This window comes from Nyctibius grandis, chromosome 14 (genome assembly GCF_013368605.1).
Source record: "Nyctibius grandis isolate bNycGra1 chromosome 14, bNycGra1.pri, whole genome shotgun sequence".
In the NCBI taxonomy this organism is placed as follows: Eukaryota; Metazoa; Chordata; class Aves; order Nyctibiiformes; family Nyctibiidae; genus Nyctibius; species Nyctibius grandis.
In genome coordinates, this window is record NC_090671.1 from 14,062,187 (window position 1) to 14,087,613 (window position 25,427).

Consider the following 25,427-nt stretch of genomic DNA (forward strand, 5'->3'; position numbering starts at 1 on the left):
GGAGGGCGGGTGTGCTGAGGGGGAGACGCTCCCCTTCACGACCGGGGGGGACAAGGCGCAGGCCCCGGGCGGCCCGTTCCCGCCGCCACCAGCCCCCGACCGCCCCCGGCCCCTCACGTTCCCCCTCAGGGCGGCCGCTCCCGCCCCGAGATCTCGCGAGGCTTCGTCCCGCCCCGCCCCCTCTCGCGGCGCTCCCGGCAGGGGGCGGGGCCGGACCGCACCGCTTCGCTCCGCCCCTCCGGGGGTCATCGCCCCCTCCCTGTCATTACGTCATTAGAAGGCAGCCGGCGGCTAGAAGGCCCCGAGGGGACCTTGATGGCGATGTCGCGCTTTTAGGGGTGGCGGCGGCCGCCTGTAAACCGCGCCACCGCAGTGGCGGAGGCTCCTAAAATTCCCCGGTGGGAGCGGGGAGGAGGCGGGGGGCGCGGGCTGGCCTCTCGCGCGGGGCGCGGAGGGGGCGGTGGCGCCGCGGCGGGGCGCGCCGCCCGGCGGGTGTGCCCGGCGCAGGGTACCGGCAATGCCTGGCTCCCGGGCGGCGCGGGCGGCGGCGGCGCCTCGGCGGCGGCGTCTCCCGGGCTGAGCGGCGGCTCCGGGCCCGCCCGCGCCCTCCCCGCGGCGCTCCCCCGCCTCCTCGCGGGGTCCCGGCCCCCCCCCCCGGCCTGCCCGGCCGGGGATGCGGCGGTGCGGCGGTGGCACAAAGGCTCCTCCGGGGCTGCGCGTTGCCTAGCGCGGCCCAGCGCCCCCGGGCCGGCCGCGCCGCCGCCCTCGCCGCCTGCCTCCCTCCCTCCCTGCCTTCTGCCTCGCCGGCCCTCGCCCCCCGCAGCCCCGCTGTCCCTCGCTGGGGACGCCCCGGCGGCTCCCGCCCCCCCCGGCCGCCCGTAGCCCCGCGGGAGGATGTCGGAGGATCACGAGATGGACAAGACGATCAAGGTAGGCAGGAGGCAGCGGCGCTCGGGGTCTCCCCGCCACCGGCCCCCGTTCGTCCCCTGCCCTGCGAGGGGAGGTGGGCAGCCCGGGCAGGGCCCTGCGACCCGACGGGTCCCGGTACCCCCTTCTCTTATGGCTGCGGCTCTGTGCCTCACTGCCCCTCCGCCGGGGCCCGGCTGCCCTCGGGCTCGTCACCTGCAGTGCTCCGGTGTGGAGCGCCAGGCACCGGGCAGGGAAATAGGAGCTGCAGGCAGACGGCTTCCACGGGACCCGGCCTTGGAGGATCGGTGTTGAGACGTTGAGACTGCCGGGAGCAGAACCGGGCTGCTCGGGGTGGCCGGGAGCGGGGTCTGTGCCTCGCAGCAGTCCCCGGCTGTCGAGGCAATGCTGTCGCCTCCGTCCATCTCCGAGTTCCTGTGCGGATGCTGTCGTGAAAACAAATCTGGCGTGTGGGATGTTTGTGTTTCAAGTGGTGGTGGATTCAGGATTTCTTTTTTTACAGCGAGAATCGGTGTGTGAGCTTAGTGCTTCCCGGCGAATCCTTCTGTGACCTGTGTGAGCGGATTTCCTGAAGAAGCTGGGGAAACCCTTTTGAGATGAAGTGACAATAAAACAATGTTTTAAAGACGCTCTGCAGGCTCGTTATCTTGTGCAAAGCATTTGCTGTCACAGGTTCTGGATGCTTTCATAAATGCTTATTTTAATAAGATGAATGAATGCCGTAAGGATGTAGGTAAAAAGACCCCGTGTATCGGCATTTGCCATCTTTCCTTAGCCCTGTTGTCTGCCACGGTGGGGTCTGACTTTACAAAGCTCATTGGGGGCAAAAATCAATGCAAGAGATGTAGCAACAGTGTCTTGTGTTGTTGAAATCTAGATTGATTGATTGATATGTGAGTCTTGCCTTTTGAACTAAAAAAGCCTAAAGCAGAAGGAAATCTAAGCACTGTGTTCAGACAACCCAGGTTGTAATTAAACTACAGGATCAAGTACCAAAATTGTGCACTGTCTCTTCCTGCTTCATTATCAGTCTTGGCATGGTGCAGGTGAAGTAGCTGTCTGGAAGGCTTTCAAAAAGAAGGTTCTTCAAGTATTCCTGTGGTACTTGATGTGAAGTAAAGATCCACATCAGAGCTCTTGGGGGTTAAAAACAAAACAAAAAGAGACGAAGCGGTTGTGTAGGTGTAGGGACAGTTCTGTATCTGCCTCCTGCCCCCCTCGGTTTGGAGGGGTTCTGACCGAGGACAAACAGATTCTGGGCAAATCTTTCGGGTTATAGGCATTGTCTGAATCTAAAATGTAATTTAGTACTTTTATATATTATGCTGATTTCTCTGCTTCTCAAATACTTGGTTATTGTTCAAGCTTGGTTGGTTTTCACCTGCGTCTGCAGGTTTAAGGTCTGTGATTCCAGATAGTGATCGCTGTTTAGGGCAAACTAGCTGAAGTTGGAAGGCTGCGTGTTGGAGCAGCGGAGGTGGAGTTGCACTGGTTGTTGGCATTTCACTTGTTGAATACGTGGAGTTTGTCCAAGCAGCAGTCTGTGGACTTTTAATTGACTGTAGTGAGCGTGCATGATTCTTCAAGTACCTTATTTCAAACCTTTTCCCATTGGTATTCAGTGGAAACCGAGAAGCACGTGAGCTTTCCCCCAAGCAGTCCCAGTGCATGCCTGACCCTGTCTGAGAGCAGCTTGCTGGAGATGGAGCTGGGAGAAATCTCAGTCCTGCCTTTCCAGGCTGTTCGCATCCCAGACTGCTGACTCTGCGTGGGAGGATGCTCACACCGTTGTTTTAGGCACTCGGAGCTTGCTGAAAGGGAGTTGTGCTGTTGAAGAGAGCTCTTAAAGTTTGTGTGAATTTTTTTTGTAACTGAATAAATTTCAGACTAGTTTATTCCCTCTGCCCACTGGAAATTAAGGAGTGATTGGAAGTTTAAAGTTCCTTTAATAGTAGGAGCAAAAAGGTTTACAGGAAGAAATTGCACCACTGCAGATTTTTGTTGAAAGCGCTGTCTCGGGCACTCTCCTGCCTCTGTTCCCAGCCCGGCAGATTAGTTCCAGCTGACCTGTCAGCCCAGTCTACAAGTTCAGTGCTGTGCAGCAGTGCTACCGTAAGGCATTTTAGTCTCCAGATGTGGAGCTAAGTACAGGATACCGTACCCTCTGCTGCCTGCATCCACAGGACATTACTCTAAATGAAGAGGCAAGGCATTGAGGCTTCCCAGTTGAAATAGATTTTGATATTTTCAGAGAGCAGTTTTATATCTGTACATTTTAAATATTTCATGCAATGTTATGAACCCGTGTTGATTTGCAGCTATATAGTCTTGGCACTAGCTGTGGAGCTCCTGTTTCTGAACTAGAAGGAGGTAGAAGTAATTCTGTACGTTGATGGAGATCAAAGTTCTCAAATACTGTATTTCATGTCATTAGGAAATTTTGAATAGTATTTCTTGATCACTAGATTATTCATTTTTATTTCTAAGTTGTAAAGCTGCTTTTCAAGGAAGATTCGAATCCAAATTAAAATGCAGAAAACAAAAATATCAGCTTTTTTTAGTAAAACACTGGAAAAAATAACGAAGAATTGTCACTAAATCACGATGTTGCTCCAGACTTTGGCGTTTGCTTCTCCATTTCAGTGGTTTGACTTCACAAGTTAAACACTTAAGCGTGATCTTGAAAGCATGTGCCGAGGAGGTACTCCCCAGCTCAGAGAAACCCTTTCTCTGCTCATTAATGCTCTTCTAAAATTGTGTTTTCATTCCACCTGTGACACCTTCAATTCTCTGTACCTGAATATCAGGAAAATTAAATCAGCTTTTCCCTAATATGCTTCTTACGAGTGAAATCTATGTTAGTTAAATTGATAAGAAAGTTTATTTGTGCTTCTGTTTGAAAACAAGCAGCCGTGTGTGATCCACTGTGCTCTTCTTCCACTGTCTCTTAAAACCCTTCATAAAATCTCCAGTTAAAAGTTAAAATTAACTTCTTCCTTTACACCTTTCACGCCAGTCATTTATGATTCGTGTGATACCCACTCCAGACTGTGTTAAAAGGCAATTTTTCCTTTCATATCTATCTTTTTCACTCTCTAATCCCTGCAGATCTTGCCTTAAATATCAGCTTTCCTCTCTTGCTTTGTTTTTAATCCGTGTGGCTTGAGGTCTGGCTCCAGCCTGGCAGCAGTGTTCATCCAGGACCGTTGCAGCAGAGCCCACCCATCCCAGGCTGGGCACTGCCATTTTCCATACCTTAGCTGAGAGCACGAGTGTTCTCAGTCTTCTCGTAGTTTGTAGCATGAGCGAATCCTGAAACGCTGCATGTTCTGAATGGAAGTTCACAGAAGGGGAAAATGTGATCGGAATAAAGTTGCTTTGCAAGCAGTGGACTCTTCCTTTTGTTTTCAGTGCATTTGGGAAGTATTTTACCTGCTTGCTTAAGCTTCTCCACTGCTAGCTTTTTTTTTTTTTTACAAACTCCAAGAAAAGCATGGCTTTTTGACAGCTGTTCCTGAACGTAGGTAGCAATGTTCATAAAAAAAACAAAGGCAGGATTTTATGGTGTGTATTACTTAGTAGGTGTGGGCTGGTGATCAGAGGAGGCTCAGAGGTGACCTTAGTGCAGTCTACAACTACCTGAAGGGAGGTTGTAGCGCAGTGGGAGTCGGCCTCTTCTCCCAGGCAACCAGCGCTAGGACAAGAGGACACAGCCTCAAGCTTGGCCAGGGGAGGGTCAGGTTGGACATTAGGAAGCATTTCTTCTCAGCAAGGGTCATTAGCCATTGGAAGGGGCTGCCCAGGGAGGTGGTGGAGTCACCATCTCTGGAGGGGTTTAAGAAAAGCCTGGCCATGGCACTTAGTGCCCTGGTCTAGTTGACATGGTGGTGTCAGGGCAATGGTTGGACTCGATGATCCCAGAGGGCTCTTCCAACCTCATTGATTCTGTGATTCTGTGACTTGAGCTTGCTCCAGCATTCCCACCGCTCAGCCCTGCTCTGTTCGGTCACCGTCTGGGTAACACGGCAGCGGCGTTAATCAAACGCTGTGCACTAAAGCTGCGTTTACGTCCCGCCTTGTGACATGTTTAAGCATGATAGCACCCAAGCTGTGTCATAGCAAAGCCAAACCCTGTTTATATGGATTTGGACAAAAGGATTATAAACATGAGCCTGGTTCATTATCAGACAAGCTAAAACTAGTCATGCACGGTTTGATTTACTGTATAATGATTCCAAAGGTTTGGAAACCCAAAGAAAGCAGGAAAATCATTTTCCATTGTACCATATGACCAAAAAATGCATAATAATGCTGAAATTGGGCCTTTGTGTTCAGTTGTGATTGATCATTTATAGGTAGGAAGCTGGATTCAAGAGTCAGGGGGTGAAGTGCCCTTGGTACGCTTTCTGTTTGAAAGGTGCAAGATCCCATTTACTGTTCTCAATAATCCTGTTTCAAAATGCCAGGGTGAGCGGTCTCAGCTGCACAGAAATAATTTTGAACTGAGATATATTATTATGTGAGCATTTGTATTTATGTTTCATTTTCCTAGGTGAAGCAAAACCCCAAAGCAGGCTCTTTCTCTGCTCAGGTATCTTGCAAAGCAGGTTTGCTGAGCTGGTTTTTTTGGAAGGAATGTAGTAATTTATTATTTTTTTTTTCTTTACTCTCTTTCCCCTCCCCCTGCTCCTTCTTGAATAGGAAACCTCCATTTTAGAGGAGTACAACATTAACTGGACTCAGAAGCTGGGAGCTGGGATCAGTGGTCCTGTTAGGTAAGACAATACCCCTGCGGGTTTGTGTGTAACCTCAGCCTGTTTTATTAGCTGTGGAGAAGTGAGCGGGTATTTTAATTGTGAGGTGATATGTGGAGGACTCTATAAACAAATAAATGTCGCTGTACTCCATGTGGGTCGCAGCTGAGGTATTGTCTTTTATGGGATACATTTGAAGCAAAAACTCTCCTCACCCCTCTGCCTTGTCCCGTCTCACTGCCGTATTCCCGAGGCAAAGCAGGAGTCGGTTGTGAAACGGTGGCAGCAGAAAATCCTGCTCAAACACCTTTGTCCTTTTGACACGAGTGTCAGCGCGGTGCAAAGGTCTCTGCTCCCGTCTACACTATCAGCACTTGGGGCATCAGCTCTGTGCACCCATTAGCTATTTTTACCAGCTATTTTTTCACACCATCATGTGAGGCCAAAGCAGATAGTGCCACGAGCTCTACATCTCATACCAGACTGGCCCCTCGTGAATTCCTAACCCCTGCAGGAACTGGAGGCTTTCTGTAAAGCAAAATATATGTCCCCTTTTCAACAAGAACTCTCCCCTTTGGGAGGGGGGATTTGAACAAGCGCTGGAAAACAAATGTCTGCACCATTCTGTTTCTGGGCGCTTGACAGGGCGATTGTCTTTTGCCACCATTTATCTTCCTGCCCAGGCAATTGGTTTCTCCTCCTTCATTTTCTGTTGCTGCGTTGCCTCTGATCTTTATTAAAATATCCCTTTGTTTTTTATTCTTTTAGCTGCCTGTTAATATGTGGGCCCTTCCCTCTGACGCAGTTCAATTGTTAATGTTAAATGGGGGAAAGAGAGGAAAAAAACCGTGTGTGGCTCACTTGGTTTCCATTCAGAAACACTTTATTTATTGCAGGCTCCTCCCTCCACTGGAGATATTCAGGCTGCCACAGCGTGGTTTGGGTTTTTTCATCAAAAGTATCTCTTCAGGCTGAATGTCTAGAGCGCGTTCTGCTTGCCTGCAGTTACTCGTTGCTCCAAAGTGCTTTTTCTGCATTGCTGAAAATATAACTTTGTGTTAGGTGTTTCTGCATAATGTATGAGATTGTTGTGGAAGGCTGAAAACTGAGGCTTTCAAGCTGGGACGTGGTGACGGGTGCCCTGTATATTCCAGATCGTGGGCACTCCTGTTAATCCCCACGTAGAGAGCAAACTACAGATCAATTGCTTGAAGTGTCTCTTTAACCTTCTTGCTGACTGAATAATTTTATTGCTGTAATACCAGAGTCTGCGTGAAAAAATCCTCTCAAGAGCGCTTTGCACTGAAAATTCTTCTTGATCGTCCAAAAGCTAGAAATGAGGTATAGTTCCTGTTTATACTGTCTGCCTTCTGACACACCACGAAGTCTCACCCTTTTGGTGAATTGTTGCAATGGTTTTAAAAAAAAAAAGTGTTCTGCAGATCTTGCTGTGCAAGATTCCTTGGGTTTGGTCCTCTAGCCTGGCTGTGCTCGGTTCCTAGGGGTGAGGTGGTGGGTGAAACAGGGTCTTTCTAACTCAGTTTGCTGTAGGTGGTAGCTGTGTGTGTGCAAGTGTAATTTATAGAGCTGCATTTTAAAGCTAGCGTTCTCCCTGCGTCCCGTGTCGTGTAACATGAATAGCTTAGAGCTCATTTTGTTTCCATACATCTCACTCTTGGATGTCACTACTCTGAGAACTGCCAAGAATGCTTCAAGTTGCACTCGAACTGGTGTGGGTTTATCTGTGTACGAGAAACCAAATAAGCTCACTGATACTATTTGTGACTTGCTGTGGCTGGCGAGATGTGCCAAGGTGCCAAACAGTCTGTTGAAAATGATGGGCAGTTGTTCAAGGTGTCATGGAAGTGAAAGAAGCGTTAATTGTCCTCAAGGTTTGGGCAACTTACACTTCTTGTTACTGAGCAAATTCTCATTTAAAATTGCCAGGGAAAAATAATCTATGTACAAAGAGCATCAAGCCTTGACTTAATTTAGCAGTCCAGGTAGCTTTAAACTGGAGAAAATTCCTTAGGTGCCTGTTTCAGCAATTTGGAACAGGAGATGAGGTTTCACATGTTGTGAGTGCCAGCTCATCAGGCCATAAAGAAGCCAGATGATGGAATTTCAGATTTTATTCATAAATTTTCGGTTTCAATGGTATCTCTGTTGCTACTTTAAAGCTAGTTCTAGCTTTAGATTTATTTAAAAAACGCAAATAAATAAAATATTGGGCTTTTTCTGGAACTCTGCTGGGTTTGTTTCCATGGTCTGTAACAAATAGTTTGGCAACGTGTGATCTTTTTGTCTTACTTGGTCCAAGTAGTGTAATGGCTGTTGGTCCCTCGTATGAATGCTTGTAGGCACTTCTTATTTTCTGAATAATTTTAACTGAGGTGTGACTGGTGCTGAGCACAGCTGGCAGCGCACGGGCTCGTGTGTGCCATGGTCTTGGGGGCAGAGGGAGGAGCAGAACTGGTCAAGTCCATGTCACCGCGTACAGTAACGTTTCTTCCCTTCTCTTCAAGGTACGTCTGCACATGATGTGTGCAACACATCCAAATATTGTTCAAATTATTGAAGTTTATGCTAACAGTGTGCAGTTCCCACATGAATCCAGCCCAAGGTAAGATTACATAGGGTGATTCATTCCCACAGCTTGCTTGCCATGTTTAGGCCAAGGTATAGTGGAGTTTGCCTTTTTTTTTTTAATCACAATGTGCCCAAAATGAATATTTATAGGGTGTTCCAGATATGATGTTTATACTTCAGACTAAGCAATGCTTGCTTTTTCCCCATCAATGCCCAGACCCTCGCATATTTAAATTAATTGGTGTCCTTCACTACTGGTTTTGAATATATCTTCATTTCTTAGGTTTTTCATTGATTCAGTCTGTGATACTTGCATTGTCTGAGAGAGTAGGTTAACTTCTAGCTTCTGTCCTGCTTTGATGTTGCTTTAGGAGCTTGAATTTAATTGTAACCCTTGAGCTTCCTTCTGCTTTCAAAGCACTGTTAAAGCAGGATTGGAGCTGTGACTCTTGTTGCTACCTAGAATCCTAAGTGAGATCCTTTGACATGATGGTGATGCCTGTGAGCCACTGGGGAACTCAGAGTGCCATTCTTCATGAAAAAAACACAGGGAGAGAGAATTGTTTCTAAAAATACTAGGTTCTGCCCTGTAAACTCTCATTAAAATACATTGTCCTGCTTAAAATGAACACAGCAAAACATGAAGCAGACATTATTTTTCATTGCTTGGGATAAAACATCGTCTTCTAATTGGATATTAGCTGAGGAAAAAAAAATCAGAGCTGGGAGAATTAAAGAGCTGAGACCTGTCGTAGTCTCTGATGTATCTGGTTTTGCTGTGTGGCGAGAAGACCTAGAAGTTAAGTTTCTTGAGGATCTAGCAGTCCTGATCTCCACGCTTCCTCTTCGTTATCCTTCATAATTATGGCAATAAAACTGTGAATTACAGTAATGAGGTACAGTGGAGTATCCAGACTCAAAAGCATCAAAGAGAATTCCTCAACCTTCTGCTTCGAAGTTGCCGTGAACACCTCTAGCGCCTGGGCAGGTCGGCACGTCAGCAAGGATGGGCGCAGGCAGGTGTACGCTGAGCTCTAAGCCAGCTCCAGCCTGGAAGCTGTTTAACCTGTTTAATGCAAGACTTTACACGCTGTAGTAGTCTTTGAGGGCAGAGTTATACGTTGATGAGTCTAAACGGCTTCCAGGTCCAAGCTGGCTTGCTGGTGGAAAGCGTGGGTGGAGCTTGCGTGTATCTGAATGCATCCATGTAGACATGTCCATGGTGTTTGTTCCAGCTGGGTGTGGGAGCCCAACGTGAAGAGCAAACTGTAGATTCCTGGCTGACAATCAGGGAGTCAGATTGTGCTGGGAGCCAGAAAATCCTGCAGTTTACCTGCTTAAAGGCAAAATTAGGAACCCAAATGGCTAGAACAACTGTAGAAGAAGCAAGTATATGTCTCTCTTTTGGCCTGCGTCACTAGATATGAAGTATGCGTTATTAGCTTAGCAATTCTGTTATTTTTTGATTATTTTTAATATAACAAAATGAAATGCTTTTGAACAGGGCTCGGCTCCTAATTGTAATGGAGATGATGGAAGGGGGAGAGCTATTTCACAGAATCAGCCAGCACCGGCACTTTACTGAGAAGCAAGCAAGCCAAGTAACAAAGCAGGCAAGTTAACATCCATGTATAAGCAAATCCATGAATGATGATGGCTAAAGTATTTAACAATTTCTTGGGGTGGGGGGGTGGGAAAAAAGGAAGCTAAAATAATCCTCAGTTATGATCCGATGATCATTGCCTGCTTTGTTATAACCTGACAATGCCGAAGTTTTAATAGAAGCAAAGAGTTTAAAGGTGTGGGCTAGTTCTTCTGGGTTGGGACCCTGCTGTCTCTGCTGTCCTTAGCAATGGTTTTCCTAACCTGGTCTACAGAACACTTCACCAGAGAGAGCTCTCTTCTTGCACCATCGTCCTGCTGCATCCCTCACTGTTGTTCCAAAAGTGTTACATCCAGCAGTCCACAGGCTCTCACCAAACCCCGCGTGGCTCCTGAGCTCCAGTTTGAGAAAGCTTGGGTTAATGGGAGGGTTGTGGGAAAGATGGTATGGCTGTATGTCGTGGTAGCCTTCCTAGGGAGCCACAGCAGAGGACTAGCAGAAGGATCTTGCTGCCGAAATGGCTGAATTCTGCATGGGAATTGGCGCCACGGCATGAAGCCGAGGGCCTGAGTTGCCTTCGTTTGCTCCTTGCAGAGGGTGTATTTGCATTCCAAACAAAAGATGTATGAACCGTAGGTGAGAGGCTGTACTGGAGATACTGAGCAGTAAATGTCCAGCTCCCACACCAGTGATCACTGCAGTGAATAAAGAAAACGTGAGACAAGATGTTACAGCATTTGATGTAAATTAGCATGACTTTATTAATGTATCCATGTCCCAATCACTTGCTTCCCTTTAAGCTGGGGAGAGAGTGTTTGGTACTGAGGCAAAAAAGAGGGTCAAATCGTTTCATCTTACTTTTCTGTCTTGTGCTTTGACTTGTTTCTAAGGAAATGGTGATTGTGCTGTTACCTTTTTGGCTTCATCCAACAAAGAAATTAGGTGGAAGTACAGAATTATTCTTGACAGTTTGTTTTCATGTCTTTTGGTCCGTTTGATTTTGACAATGCAAGGCAGCCTCCAGGATTAACACGTTGGGAAAGTATTTTTAAACTATACCAAAAGACAAGACTTGGAATTGAATTGTGACTGTGTGTACACTTGGGTTACTCATCTCCCACGTAACTCTTCACTTTGATGTTTATACAAATGAAGTTTGAAAGCAACGCTGAAGTCTTACTGTTTCATCTAGTGGTTCTTCATCAGTCTTGAACTACAGGTTCCTTGTACCCAGTAACAGTTAAAACCTTGTCACAAAGCTACCTCGTTTTATTTGGGGATGTGTTTGTGTTTGTTCCTGAGCTAAGTTAACACTCGAGTTCTCTTGTCCCAGTGATTTGCAGTACTCGAAGGACTCAGCGCTTCACCCAGGGTCCTGTGTTTGGGTTTCCTGCAGAAGCCAATAGGGATATTTCCAAAAAGGGTCGTGTGGCTTTGCCTTACTTTTGTTTCAGTGATGCTGTTTAAGTGTTTATGCTTTGTTTTTCTTTAAATGAATTACACTTTCAATTGTGCAGTCTGTAGAGCTTTTGTGACTGGGTTACAGGCTTCTAAACCACAGCAGTGTAAGAAGCTGTCTCTGAAAGAATCAAGTGATGTGTTTCTGTGTAATATCAGATGAAATGAGGAAATTGCAGACAGTACTGCCAAAAGTTAAAAGATGAAACTGCCTGAATGTTGACTCTTAAGTCAGTAACAAATGGAATAAAATATGCATTGAAATATTGAAGCAAGAATTGTTGTTGACTGTTACACAGAATGTAATTGCTGGAGAGCGTGCAAGCAAGTGTAGTGACCTTGTAGGCCTAGCACAGCATATAAAAGGACACTGCCATGATCTGTTTTGCTTCTGGGGGGGGGTAATAATGCCTCAAGTTAAATTGAAATGGTTGGGAAGCCCAGTCCAACTTAGCTTTTATTTTCTGTTTGCTTTGAGTGAATGCAAACTGAAGAGCTTGGTGGGCTTCATCTCCTGAGCATCACGCTGTACTGCACTACTGTGCAGTGTGGCCAGGCTTGTCTTAAGTCAGAATTGTACCCAAGTGGAGTGACAATTCGGGGGTCTAAGCTGTGTTGGCATTGTCCTTTTTAAAGCTGAAATAACTGTCTGGGCTAAAGGAGGAGTTCTGTAATTGTAGTTGATTTATTGTGCCCTTTTTCAGATAGCTTTGGCTTTGCAGCATTGCCACTCACTAAACATTGCACATAGAGACCTCAAGCCTGAGAATCTCCTCTTCAAGGATAACTCTCTGGTAAGATGAAGACTTGGTGTTCTTTGTTTACTGCTGAATTCTGTGAAATGCCTCAGTGGTGATTTTCAGAATAGTTGAAAAATGTAAAGTGACATTAATGCAGTGTTTTGCTGACAAAAATGACCTTTTTTTTGGCTTCCTGCTTTCCCACACACTGATCTGCTCAGAGTACAGCCTGTCCCTGGTGCTGTTGTTAACTATGGGTCGGGTTCTCCACCTCAACATAGAATCCTGCTTTCCTGAGGAGAAGATCCTCTCTGCCCCATTTCCTCCCCATGTTTTAACATGCCGTACAGGTTCTTTGACTGACAAATCCATAGCACTTGCCTGTTTCTTTCTTCTCCTGTTCATAACCACCCTACAATGTGCTTAGTGCTTTCCAAAGCTGAGAGGGGGACTGCTTTTGACCCAGTGCAGCCAGGAAAACAAAAAGGATTGTGTCAAAGATGAACTTGTGACCCCTTTAGGTGCTTTGTGGAATGGTAAGGGTATAAATACAAGAGAGGAGTACGTGTGGCAGAGGTAAGATGAGTACAAGGCAAGAAGGATGTATTAGAAAAGCTGATACAATGAGATTTTGTAACGAAACTTCTTCTCCTTGTTTTAGGATGCACCTGTTAAGTTGTGTGACTTTGGATTTGCCAAAGTAGACCAAGGTGACTTGATGACACCACAGTTCACTCCGTATTACGTAGCACCTCAGGTAACAAATTATTACAGTTCGAGGCTAAAGGGGAATAATGATCTTTACTGCCTGTGCCTCCATAACCATGTCATTTTAAAAGCTTTTGCTGCCCTATTAAGGGCTTCTGGGCGCAGGGATCTTGAGCTGCCTTTCAAGATGGAGTGCCACAGTGATCTGTTGATTACAGCAGGAGATCGTGAGGCAAATTTCCCAGACTGTGTTCTTAGCCCTGACTTATTGCTGATGCCTCCTGACCCTCCCAGGCCTGGCTCCCACCAGGGAGACTGCTCCAGCATTTTGACAATTGGCCTCTATTGTATTAAAGTGGTTGGTTTAGAAAAGTCCCCGCTTTGCAGTCCTACTTTCAGCTGGGGCTCGTACAAGATTACATAAAAAAGGACTGTGCTGACACAAAAAGGTTCTGTAAAGGCAGTTGCTCAAAAAGGGGCAGTGCCAGAGGGTTACCCGTCCACCGTGGCTTGGCCTCCTTGTCAGTGAGCATTAAGACATAATCTATAATTACAGACAGGATGGTTTTTGTAGTGCTGCTTTCCCTGCTCTCTTTTGTGCTTTGTCTTGGAGTCCTGAAGAAAATTAAAAGAAATCTGCAGATGGATGTTTAATTGCAGTACTGGGCATGTCGGCAGCCTTCAATGACTAGGAGGAGCAGCTGCAGAGATCATACCATTCGGTCACAGTCCAGTGCCCTGAAAATACCTCCTCCACTGGAGCCTGCTGGTGAAGGGCCATGTGTACTACAGACAGGGCTTTTTAAAACAAATTAACTACCAAGCCCGTAAAAAACTTTTCCTGAGCATATTTAAACTGAGATTTTGTTTTTTAGAAACTCAGATTTCATCAGTGAGGGACAAATTTGATTTGATTTGTTTACGGAAGAGACAAAAAGGGACATCTCTGGAGCTAGGGTTACCCCCCAAACACATTTTAAGTTCTAGTTCCAAAGCATAGTGATGTCTGTTAGAGTTTTTGAACAAGAGATGTGAGCAATTGCTTTAATTCATGCAAAACTGGAATTTTTATCCAAAGCAGCAAAATATTTTAGCTGAAATTTTCCCATGTAGAAAGTTCCAGTCTTAGGAAGAACGGTTTGAGTTTGGCAGAGTCTTCAGTAGCTGGAATAAGTCCACCTAAAGGAAAAGCATCAGGCATCTTTGGCATAGGCATTACTGTTTGTGGTGCTTGTAAGTGGGATGGATTTTGCATTATTTTTTTTTTTCCTTTCATGGTGACAGGTATTGGAGGCACAAAGACGACATCAGAAAGAAAAATCTGGTATTATCCCCACCTCTCCAACACCTTACACTTACAACAAGGTAAACTATGAAATAGTCCACAAGTCAACATCTCTAAAGCACAGTGTCTTCCCCCCTGCACCCCCTCGATGTATCTGCTGTAGAAGTAGTCTATAGACACAGTTTATCACCTAAGGCAATAAATTTGATTGCCCTGAAATTACACACTTATGGCCAGGAGCAATCAAGTGTTCTGATCTCTGTGACAGGAGTACATCTAACGAGCCAAATATCTCACGCTGACTAGGAAACAGTAGGGAAATGTCCCATTACTTGCTGTTTTGTGTATTTCCAGCTGTAAGGAAGTGGTATCTTTGGGGCTGTATTTCCCAAAAGTGTGGTTTGTTTGACTTTTCTAAGAGGAGTGACCAGGTACACAGTGGTATTTCTCCCCTAAAATGTATTGGGTTCAGACCAGGTTTCATTCAGTTGAACTGGCAGGTTAGAAGATAACGATCTGTGCAGGGAGCTGTTTATCTCAGTTTAGAAATGATATGCTAAAAGGTGCTGCTGGCTCCGTGTTCTTCCTGATGGAGTGAATAATAAAATACACGCTTGGTCCAAACCTAATTAATGATCTTCTAATTAAAGGAAAAATATACAAACGCTGTTAAAGGAGCACTAAATATTCACAAGATTTTGGAGAGAGTGGAATGATTCTGCTGGAGCGTGACCATATGGGAAGTTCTTTCACCTCCACAAGAGGCTGGTTCAAAGGGACCCTCTCTTCTGCTGTCAGAAGTTTCTGGATGTGCAAAGCACTTTTTAGGCCATCTCGTTCAGGCAGCTGTGGTGGTACCTTGTCTGTAGGAAGAATCTTCTGCAAAATGACCAGTAGTGTGTTGTGGTGTCTGTAGCAGTAGCCATGGGCAATAACAACTGCTGCTAGAGTCTTGGCAAAGTCATGACAGAAAGCATCCTGAAAGGTTGTACTCCCTTTTGGTCATTCCAAAACGTTTTCCTCCATATTATCATCACTTGTTCCTGCTGGCTTAGCAGTGCTTGAACCACTGAGTGTTTTTCTTTGAGTGTCAACTTTAAAGTTAGCTGGTTTCTGACTGCAGTGCTGAGTATCGATGGTGATTCCAGCTGGGATTTACAGTATGATACAGTGATTCTGTTTTCATCTTTCATTTAAAGAACTGATCGGTCACTCTGAACTGCTTTCAGTCATGGTGGCACTAACTGGAAGGGCTGCTGAAAGCAGCAGCCTCATCCTTACCTTGTCAAGTGTGACTCTGCAAAAGCAGCATCTGGCATACGCCTGGTTCCCCAGAATAGAGTGTGAGAAACTCCCAGGTCCACTGTCCTTCCACAGCAATTCAGAGCCTGAGTGGAAATGCCTGTGATCCACCCTTGTGATCAGCAGCTCTGTCCCACAGATTTAAATTGGAGGAAAAACCACATCTTTGATTCCCCAAGTATTTTTATTAAGCTGTGTGTGTATGTCATGGCTGGAAGGGGTTGACTCTTGAGAAACAGAATCTTGGAACCATGTCCACAAAGAATTTAGACACCTGTTTCCTACTGACATGCCTAAAGTCCCACTGATTTCATTAGAAATTATTTCCGGTCACTAGAAAAATTATGAGAATTTAGGTACCTAAACAGAAATTTAGACTTCTGGAACCATCTGAGATTGGCTTAAACAACTTGAAGAGGATACATACATGGGGTAAATCCTTGGAGTTTCTTTTGTTATCAGCATCCACGTGTGTTGTAGAAGCCAAAAGCTCAGGGTATGATTCAATGATCAGTATGAGCTGATCTGCTTCCTCCAGAAGAAAACAGTCTCACCTTTGAGGGGCCCTTCCTGGGTTGGTGTTGATCCAGTCAGAAAACAGTTATTGGGGTCAGGGATTCTCTCTTTGCTGAGTTTATCTGTGCAGCTTCATGAATGCTGATGCTGTCCTAGAGTAGGCGGTGGAATATACAGCCTGGGGCAGACAGAGTGGTGCTGAGGTTACTTCAGTTGGCAGCTGCGCTACGATCAGTTTACACAGGGTCAGAGCAGGTCCTACCAGCCCTGGCCTGCACCATGCCATAACCAAGTGATGACAGAGCTGTATCCTTAAGGATATGGTCCAACAGAAGCTTGAATTGAAGTCTAGGCTGTTATGGTCCTCTTCCCTTCTTCTGAGTAGTGTCTATGTTGCCTGAATACACAGAGATCCAGATGGGGAATAGGTCTGGCTCTCAGCTGCTCTGCTGAGCTGGTTTTTGGCTGGATGAGCTCGTTGTGTATCACACAAGCAGTAACACTAGTGCAAGGGCAGGGGAGGGAGCTCTGGGCTGGGGTGGGAGGGCAGGAGGGAGCGCAGCGTGAGCAGCCGTGAAATACCACTCCTGGCTTTCTGAAGCTTCTTCATCTCCGTGGCTTTCAGGACGTGTGTTTTTCATTGCAGACCTCTCTGATTAAGTATCTCTGCCAGCTCGTTTGTTTGGTGTTTCCTTTTTTAGTCTCACCTTCTAAAAAATGACTGTATTCTGGTTTATGTTCTGATATAGAGAGACTAGGATTCAAGTATCCTCAGCGATGTAATAAATGTGCAGCTCACCCCACCCTCTGACACACTGGCTGCTTCCATACCATTTACCATTGCCCAGCACAGGGCTACAGGAGCTCTTCCAGTAAACAAGCTACTTTCGGGTACTGGAAGTAGCTTAGCTCGGCAGCGTGGAGTTATCTTGTGCTTATATTTATCCAGGAAGGTCCTCAGATGCTCCTTCAGGAGGAGCTGAGCTGTGTTTCTGTTTTCTTAGAGACTCACGTAGAACTTTTAACGTAGCTACACCACTGCTTGCTGCAAATTGTGCCCCAAAGTGATCGTTTCCTTGCTTTCAGAGCTGTGACTTGTGGTCCCTGGGTGTCATTATTTACGTGATGCTGTGTGGATACCCTCCGTTTTACTCCAAACACCACAGTCGGACAATTCCAAAGGACATGCGGAAAAAGATCATGACAGGAAGTTTTGAATTTCCCGAGGAAGAGTGGAGCCAGATCTCAGAAATGGCGAAAGACATTGTGCGAAAGTGAGTCAGTTGAGGAAAATGTTGTATTGCTCTTTGCTTATATTAAGAAATTGGAAAATCACTTCAAAGGGCTCATTTTTCCGAAGGCGGGGGGGATTGTCTGCAGCACATACAGCTGAACAATTTTCTATCATATTCAGCACCAATGAAGTCTGGTAAATATTTTTCTTTCCCTCTCTTTTTTTCCTCCACAACTGTTGTGTTCAATTTTGGATGTCTCCTGTCTCTGAAGTTACTAGAGTGCATTGTGCATGTAGTTTGTAAGGGGAGCGAGTACACTACCTTGCTGCAGAACAATCTAGACAACTGGCTGCCACATCTCTAGGCACATACCTCCTGTGGTCATGTCTAAACTCCTGTTTAAAATCAGGGGACGTTTAGATGGAGTAATAGGAACTGGCCAACATCAGTAGATCTGAGCATATAATATGCAGTCTAAAAGGAGTCAAGTGAGGCGTGGAAAAAGAGGTTAAGATCTGTCACAAGGTGTCAGACTATGAGATAAGGTTTTGCATTGGTGTTTTATTCTAAATGCTAATGGAAACTGCTTTTCATGCAAGGCACATCTCTCAATTGCAAATGTTTCAAAGAGTGTGATCCCATGGTCCTGTTTGAAAGCAAGAATGTGGCACTGATTAGGTCTTGACCTCACTTGCTTTTCAAAAATGTGAGAGGGACTTACTGCCTTTGCTTGTATCACCAGAGGAACTGGAAGGATAAAAGCAATGTAAATAGAAAAAAAAAATCAATCCATTAAACAATTTCAAAGTGTCACTGTCTCCTCTGACGTACTGTAAAATCTCCAGGGGCTTCACATTGTTTGGAAAGGGTGCCAGGACCCGTTTATAGCAGTGCGGGAGAGTCCACAGCCTTTCACCAAATAAATTGTAGATTATGTTGCAATGAAACTTCCACTTACACCAAGGTCAACTCTTTATTCTCACTCAGAAGCTCCACAGTCAAAAGGTTTCATTGTCTTTTAAAATGGCCATGAAACTCGGCTCACAGACTGTTGTTACTTGGATTCACTTCACTTAATTTTCTCACTGATGTTATCAGGGACTCCCTTTCCTGCTTGTCTTTTCCAGCCAGTGAGTCTGAATCTGTGTTTATGGTGCAGGAATACATTTAGACTTTACAGAACTCTGCATAAGTTTACATTTTATTTATGTAGACTGTTATTCATATGGGGTCTTGCTTCTGGAGGTCATATTTTGCATTCAAGCAGCTGCTTCCTTTCAAGCATGTCGAGCTCATTTCTGACCTCAAGCTTTATGAGCTGGAGTGCTTGATAATAGGTTAGGACTTTGAAAACCTATGGAAAAGGAATGCATGTGTCTTGGGTCTTGGTATCAAAACTGAACTGATGACCTGTTTGGCAGCATGGCCTTGCAAGTGAAATTTATGAGCTAGCCTGTGGTCCTGCTGGCATTTTGTAAAAGCTATTTCCACTTTCTTGGTACATTAAATAATTCTGCTTTGCAGCCAGGAAGCTGATTTAGAGTATTGTCTAAGAAAGTGTGACAAACTCCTCAAGTCCTTCCGTTTCTCATTGAGACTCTTGGGATAACTTGTCAGCACTCTGTGTGAAACTTTACTTTTTTATTAAACAGTTGTGGTTATCATGAGAACATGAGTTTATCTGCAAAATCTCTTTCCAGGGTTTCATTCTAGTAAAATTTAATTCCATGGAGTTTTCAGAGATCTCAGAATAAAGTTCCTTCTTATTTTGAGGTGCTGTAGCCTGCCAAAGCGTCCATTACTTGAGGCTTTTGCAGGGGGAGAAAAGCTAGGGAATTGCATGGTGAGAGCAGTTAATTCAGCAGACAAGTTTCCAGCTTTGAAACTCTGCCTTACTTCACCATGCCCAGAGCCCTTGGTACGAGTGGAGACTGTTACATGGCTGAGCTCTAGATGTGCATTTCCAGAGAGTGTCGACCTGGATCATTTCCAGTTTATCTGGAAGATAATTTCCCATCTGGGAGGCTGTGAATGTAGAGTTCAGCAGTACACAGGTAGTACTAAAATGGCCTTCAGCACCTTTCTTTTACACTGAGTTGCTGAATAGAACTGAATGAGCTGTTAAATATCAGGGCATTAAGGGTCAGTGAAGCTGGTAGAAAGTCACACTGCTTTTGGGTCAGCTTGGTGTTTTAGTTGCTAGGGAGAGTTTCTTTTTTTGGCCCCTCTGATGTTTAGAGATTGCTGAGTGCTCTGATCCCAGACAGAGCAGCACGTTGTGAATCGACAAAGACCTCTTTATGGACTGATTGATTCCTCTCCCAGGCTGCTGAAGGTCAAACCTGAGGAGCGGCTGACCATTGAAGGTGTGCTGGACCATCCCTGGCTCAACTCCACTGAGGCACTTGATAACATCCTACCCTCTGCCCAGCTGATGATGGACAAGGTCTAACCAACATTTTATTTTATCAAGAATGTTGCATAGTGGAGCTGAGTAGCTCTTTGGTGGTTTGGGTTGTTTCTTTCACGTGGTGTTATGCAAAGAGCTCCCCTTCTGCCTTAACGAGAGCCTGAGAGCTTTGTAAGAAAATGGAAACGGTTCTATTTGAAATCTGGGCTAGGTGAAGGTGCCCCAAGATTGGCAGTAAAGAGCAGCCATGTGCTAACAAGTAGAGAACAGAGTATGGCAGTAAATGTGCCTGAGGACTCTTCTGTAGGTCTTTTCTCCTTTTTCCCATGTTTTATACCTGACTACAGCTCTGACCTCGTTAATTAGCAGCAGATGAATAGCCCTTCGTGCTTCCTTTAAACTCTGCTCAAATAGGAGGTCAGTCAGCACGCTGAAGCTTGTGAACGTGAGATGTAGAGATGATCCTTTGTCTTACTCAGCCCCTGGGAGGTTGGGATATGTTGCCCCACAGTCACTGAGTGTAGTTCTAAGCATAATGCAAACTTGATTTTTGTTATGCATCTCTGAAATAAATAGGATTTTGGTGTATCTTTTTTTTTTTTTGTTCATGGCTAACATTGTCCATCTATTGTTCTTTTAATTAGCTTCTTTGTGAATTAAACATCAAGTGCAACTCTTTTCCTTCCAGGCAATGGTTGCAGGGATACAACAGGCTCACGCGGAACAGCTTGCGAACATGAGAATCCAAGACCTCAAAGTCAGCCTCAAACCCCTTCACTCCGTCAACAACCCAATCCTGCGCAAGAGGAAATTACTGGGGTAACTCTCTAAAGCTGTTCTTGAAAGATCAAAGCGCAGGCAGCCGTGATGCATGGAGAAAGACTTTAATTTCATTCGATTATAACCATGCTCCTGAGTTAATCTCCCTCTCTTTGTTCAAGTTACCTATCTGAAAAATAGCATCATGCATATTAGGATTACCCTTACTTTAATTAATTTAAAGGAATATTTATTTTCCTTCATATTTAAAGTAGTCTCATAATGCAGGACATTGTTGTAATTAATGGTAAATCTAGCTCCCAGCCCCAACTTTCCAGACAGTGAAAGAGAGCATCATACTGGTGCAGTTATGCAACGAGTAACGAACTTGAGTTGCATTCAAATTGTAATTGTTTCCTCCTTGTTCTTCTGCAGCACGAAGCCAAAGGATGGTGTTTATATCCACGACCCTGAGAATGGAAGTAACGATTCCAACGTGGCTCTGGAAAAGCTGAGAGATGTGATTGCTCAGTGCATTCTACCACAGGCTGGTAAAGGTTGCCACTTTTAAGAAAGTTCCATTCCTAAACATGCAAGACACTGAGTTTTGCTGTGCCTCAAGATCAGTCTGTGTCAGTAGTGAGGAAGGATAAACAAAACTCCCGTCATCCTGCTCAGTCTCAAGAGGAAAGCATTGTCTGTGGACTGTAATTTTGGTGCATGCATAATATTAGTGTCAATAGTGACATGCAGAGCTGTTAAAATAACTTCCAAACGGGAGCATCAGCTTTCAAACCGATTTCCTAGGTTGCGTGAGGCGAGGAGGCATAACTGCACACACTGTTTACTGAAGCTCTGGGTGTTGCTGCGAGGCAGAATGACAAACTTCCCGTTTATCTTTGTTCTCCTAAATAGGAGAGAATGAAGATGAGAAGCTGAATGAAGTGATGCAGGAGGCATGGAAGTATAATCGAGAGTGTAAGTTGCTGCGAGACACTCTTCAGAGCTTCAGCTGGAATGGTGAGGAACTCCTTCTCTTCCACGGAGAATGGTGCTAGTGCTGGGTGAAGGAGGGGAGGCAGTGACCTTATATGGAAATAAAACAAATTTCTTGAGTTTGTGTCAGGCTGATTTAGGTTTTGACACTGTTTCTGGTATGGATGTTCTGGAAATGAGGTTGAAAGTTCTTTAAAATTTCTGTTTGAGATTCAGAGTAGAGTTTTCAAAGGCACCAAGTCATGTAGGAACACAACAGCACAGATGGATCATCACTTTAGAAACCGCTTTAGCTGTTTGGAGCTGGTTTCCTTCCAGCTGTTTATTACCCTCTTTCTGCTGAAGGTTGCTGCCCTCATCTATGTCAGCTCAACATCTCTTCTGCTTGGTTTGTGGAGGAAAGAGAATTAAACTAGGCCAGCAGCCTTGGGAGTGTTCAGATGGCTCCGTGACAAAACAGGGTGGCAGAGGTGTCAGCCCCCAGGAGCAGATGCTGACGAATATAAGGGGACCAGGGGCATCAGCCAGGTTCACAAGGGCTTGGTTGTGTCTCTTCTCTCATTCTGTTTTTTCTTGGGTTTTAATTTAGGTGTTTAAGTCCTCAATTTTTTTCAGTGGAACTAGAGATCATAACTCTTTGTTTCCCTTGCCAATGCTGTCCTCAGTTGCTGCGTGAAGGGTTGTTTTGTGTTCGGTCAGTGTGTAGTTCCAGCCGTGATTGCTGTCCTCCTTGTGCCCAGCACCAGCTGACTGCCTGTTCTTTTCCTTTCAGGCAGAGGATTCACAGATAAAGTGGATCGACTAAAACTGGCAGAAATAGTAAAACAAGTTATCGAAGAGCAGACAAACTCCCATGACTCTCAATAGCTGGAGCTTCTTAATCTTATTTTTTTTACCATTTAAGATTTATTCTTTAACTGTAAAAAGTATTTTTATGTAAATTAATAAATCATAATTATTTCATTAAATTTCCATACTGCTTGAAAATGCTGTATAGTTGTAGATACAAAAAAAATCATTGGTACTGTAATATTTTTTTAAAACTCAGTTCCTTGAGGTATATATGATCACTTATGTACTGTTAATCATGAGTCCCCCAGACGGGGCGAATTATATTGTTAAAGACCATTTTTTTTTCTTAATAACCAGTTGCAGAAGCTGCCTTCCATCTGCTATACATACAGCCAGCTGCAATGACTATGTATGTGAACAAGACAGCCACAGTTTCTCAACACCCTGCTCAGTAAGTACTTGAAGCAAGTGCTGTGGAGCACAAACTTCATAGCTACCCTTTGCGCCTAAATTCTGAGCCTTTCTGTAAAGGCAACTAAACAGCCTTCCGTTGTGCTAGATGACCCGAGAGCCACGCTTGGCCCTGCCAAGGGTGCCTGAGTCCATGTGCTTGCTGTAGTTTTCAGTTCTGATCAATAGCTCTTTTTTTTTCTTCTTCCCCATCTTCCTCAGACCTTCTTTAAGGCTGAATTGGCCGTTCAGCATAAGACTCCTCTTTTTACCATATTGTTCAACAGCAGAGTAGAAGAATGTTCTCGTTACTTGTGTACAAGTTATGTTTATTTTCATGGTGGGATCTTCTACGGACAACAGTAAGTGTGGGGTTCATCTGCTTCGTCCCCAGATCAGCAGTGGTGTGTGTTCAGCCATGTACTCCATTCTTCCCTTTCTAGAAGATCCAACACTTGGTTTCAAACTTGTCCTCTTGTTTGAAAGAGATCATCCTGGCAAGGGTCATAGTGCTGCTGTGGGCATCCACCGGTGATCCTTCCTTGTGTCACCTCTGGAGTTCAAGCTCCCCGTCTCTTTGATGCCTTTGAGCTCCTCCCACGGGAGCAACAGATGCAGGGCTGCTCCTTGCCACACGTCCTTGTGCTGCCTGCACCATGAGGCTGCCCAGGGCAGATCTTACACTAGTCTGGAACATTGGCTCCAAAAGCTGCTTTTTTTTTTTAATTTTAAGTAAACAAACAAATGAATCTGTACATATTTCTAGTTTTCTACCTTCTGACGCTTTTCTTTCTTTTGAGACTGGTCGAAGGCTTTTTATAGAGATATTTTGGTACTAAACCCGTGCAGACGTTGAATGAGTTTGGTCTGCAGACTGAAGTGCCAATTCAGGGCTATTAGTAATGACTCTTGAACATTATTGTTATATTTCATAGCTCGTTCATTTTGGGTTTACATTGACAAACCTGAGCCATGAGTCTCCTAATTTACTCTTATGGCAGTCCAGCCTTGTTCTTTTATGTCTTTTTTCTATACCAGGCTTCCTTGCAACCTTTAGCTTGGATGGCAAACCAGTGTCTGACTCTTTCTATAAAATTTTGTAAGCAGTGACTTAGTTTTTCTACATGAAGGAGATATTTCATTTCCCATCCTTCGTCAGCACCTCGTCAGCTTTCTTTCAATCCTGCTGACCGTTTTCCAATGCCTGATTTATTGCAGAGTAAGAACCACAGTCCCTACTTGACCATCACTTTCACTGATGGAAACAGGGAGTTTTTGTGTAAGCCAGAATTGTACCTCTGACACTACGTGGAATATTTGTGCACTGACATGTATCGATGACAACTGTAGAGATTTAGCAAGAGACAAGAGTATTTGTCATTTCTTGGTAGTATCAGCAAGTTTGGAGGCCCTATAGGGATTTCTGTCCTTGCCCTAAATTCTAGGTCATGTCAACATCCACACAATCTCTAAACGTAATAGATAATTTCCTTTTTAACTTGAAATCCATGTGTGTTTCTGGGATATCTCATTGTTTTGGAACTTTTAAGAGTGGCAAATAGAGAAATAAACAAGGAAATCACTTTTGTTCGAATGGGAGTGCAAAAAATTCCCCACAAAGTCAGATTTCTAAGGGCTTTTGTGAATAAGGAACTGCTTTTTATGGATTTACTGTTGATTTTATTGTCTGTGATAAATAAGAATGGCCCGATCTAAAACGGAGGTAGGGAGGGACAGATTAAGAAAACATAATTTGAAGATTCAAGGTCAAATGGTTTTATTTCTATGAGAAAGTTGATTATTTTACTCTTTAAAAAGTTATGGTTTAGATTTCAAAATTAAATACACTTTAATGGATCCATTTACATATTTTAAAGTAGTATTTTACTTTCTCCTTCCTGTGTTTTTTATTTTTCAGTTGACATAAATGCAAGATACCTTGTCTTGATTATGTAAGGTTTTACTTGGTAATAAATCTACTGATCCTTTATAGCAGACTGTGAATATTGTAAATATCTTGAGATGGAAGGGTCGTGTGGGATCAAAGAAGACATTCTTTGTACAAACACTAAAAGGATATGGGAAAGCTCTGTAGGGGATTTTTTTTTAGAATTTTATTTAAGAGAAAAATCTGAAATCATTTGACCTTTCCAAAATTTTATGTATATCTGACTTCTCCTGTGACTTGATTATTTTAAGCTATATATATATATAAAAGTTAGAAGAACTTGACTAGGCAAAAGAGGTTTCGATTGGAAATAGCAACGTGTCAAAATTTTGCTGTCATTTCTTCAGGTTTTTCTTTTGCAAATCTGAGTCTGTCCTCACATGCCACGTTTAACTTCTGTGTATTAAAATGTTCTCATTTCTCCTTTCCAGTGTTACCTGTAACATGTTAGTTTATTTTGGATCAGTATTATATTGTAAATATTACGCATCGGTGTATATAAATGATTTTACTAAACTTAAAAGTTACTGCCTGCTTTTGTTTTTTTCCCAAGTCCATGGAGTACAGAAGGGAGGGCACAGCACCGCGCTTCTCCTGCCAGCCCCAGCCCTGCCCTGCCCTGCTCAGCCCTCCTCTTTACACCTATGAGTAAGCACTTTGCTTTGTATTTTGCAGGAGTGCCTTGAGGCTTTGAGATGAGCGAGTGGCTGACAGGCTGGGCTGGATAAAGCCCTAGAAAATCCTGTGCTCTGCCTGGCAACTTGAAATCGCCTCTTTTAAACGCTGCTTTCCATGAGATGGCAGCAGTACGTGGCCAGTGCTACCAGTTAACCCCCGCCAAGGTCTGTAGGGTTTGGGCAGTCGGGGAAGGGAGGGATGAGTGGTTCTGTGTTCAGTGGCATTTCCCCTGTCAGGTATAACAGCTCCTCCGTTCTGCCAAGCGTGTTCTTTGGGG

The 25,427-nt window shown here is 44.6% G+C and overlaps 1 protein-coding gene across 2 annotated transcripts; it reads left to right on the forward strand.

Annotated features, from left to right (window-relative positions):
- The first annotated feature begins 664 nt into the window (after positions 1–664).
- On the forward strand, positions 665–24,999 carry MAPKAPK5 (MAPK activated protein kinase 5). Of its 2 annotated transcripts, none has more exons than XM_068412605.1 (14): positions 665–930; positions 5,629–5,702; positions 6,947–7,022; positions 8,207–8,304; positions 9,775–9,883; positions 12,036–12,125; positions 12,733–12,828; positions 14,064–14,144; positions 16,969–17,156; positions 19,443–19,563; positions 20,216–20,346; positions 20,722–20,843; positions 21,202–21,306; positions 22,055–24,999. In XM_068412605.1, the coding sequence occupies exons 1-14, from the start codon at positions 895–897 to the stop codon at positions 22,147–22,149; spliced, it is 1,422 nt and encodes a 473-aa protein (XP_068268706.1). In that variant the 5' UTR covers positions 665–894; the 3' UTR covers positions 22,150–24,999. The 2 variants fall into 2 exon arrangements, with proteins under 2 accessions (XP_068268706.1, XP_068268707.1); XM_068412606.1 differs by having other exon boundaries at positions 20,722–20,837.
- Positions 25,000–25,427: the final 428 nt, after the last annotated feature.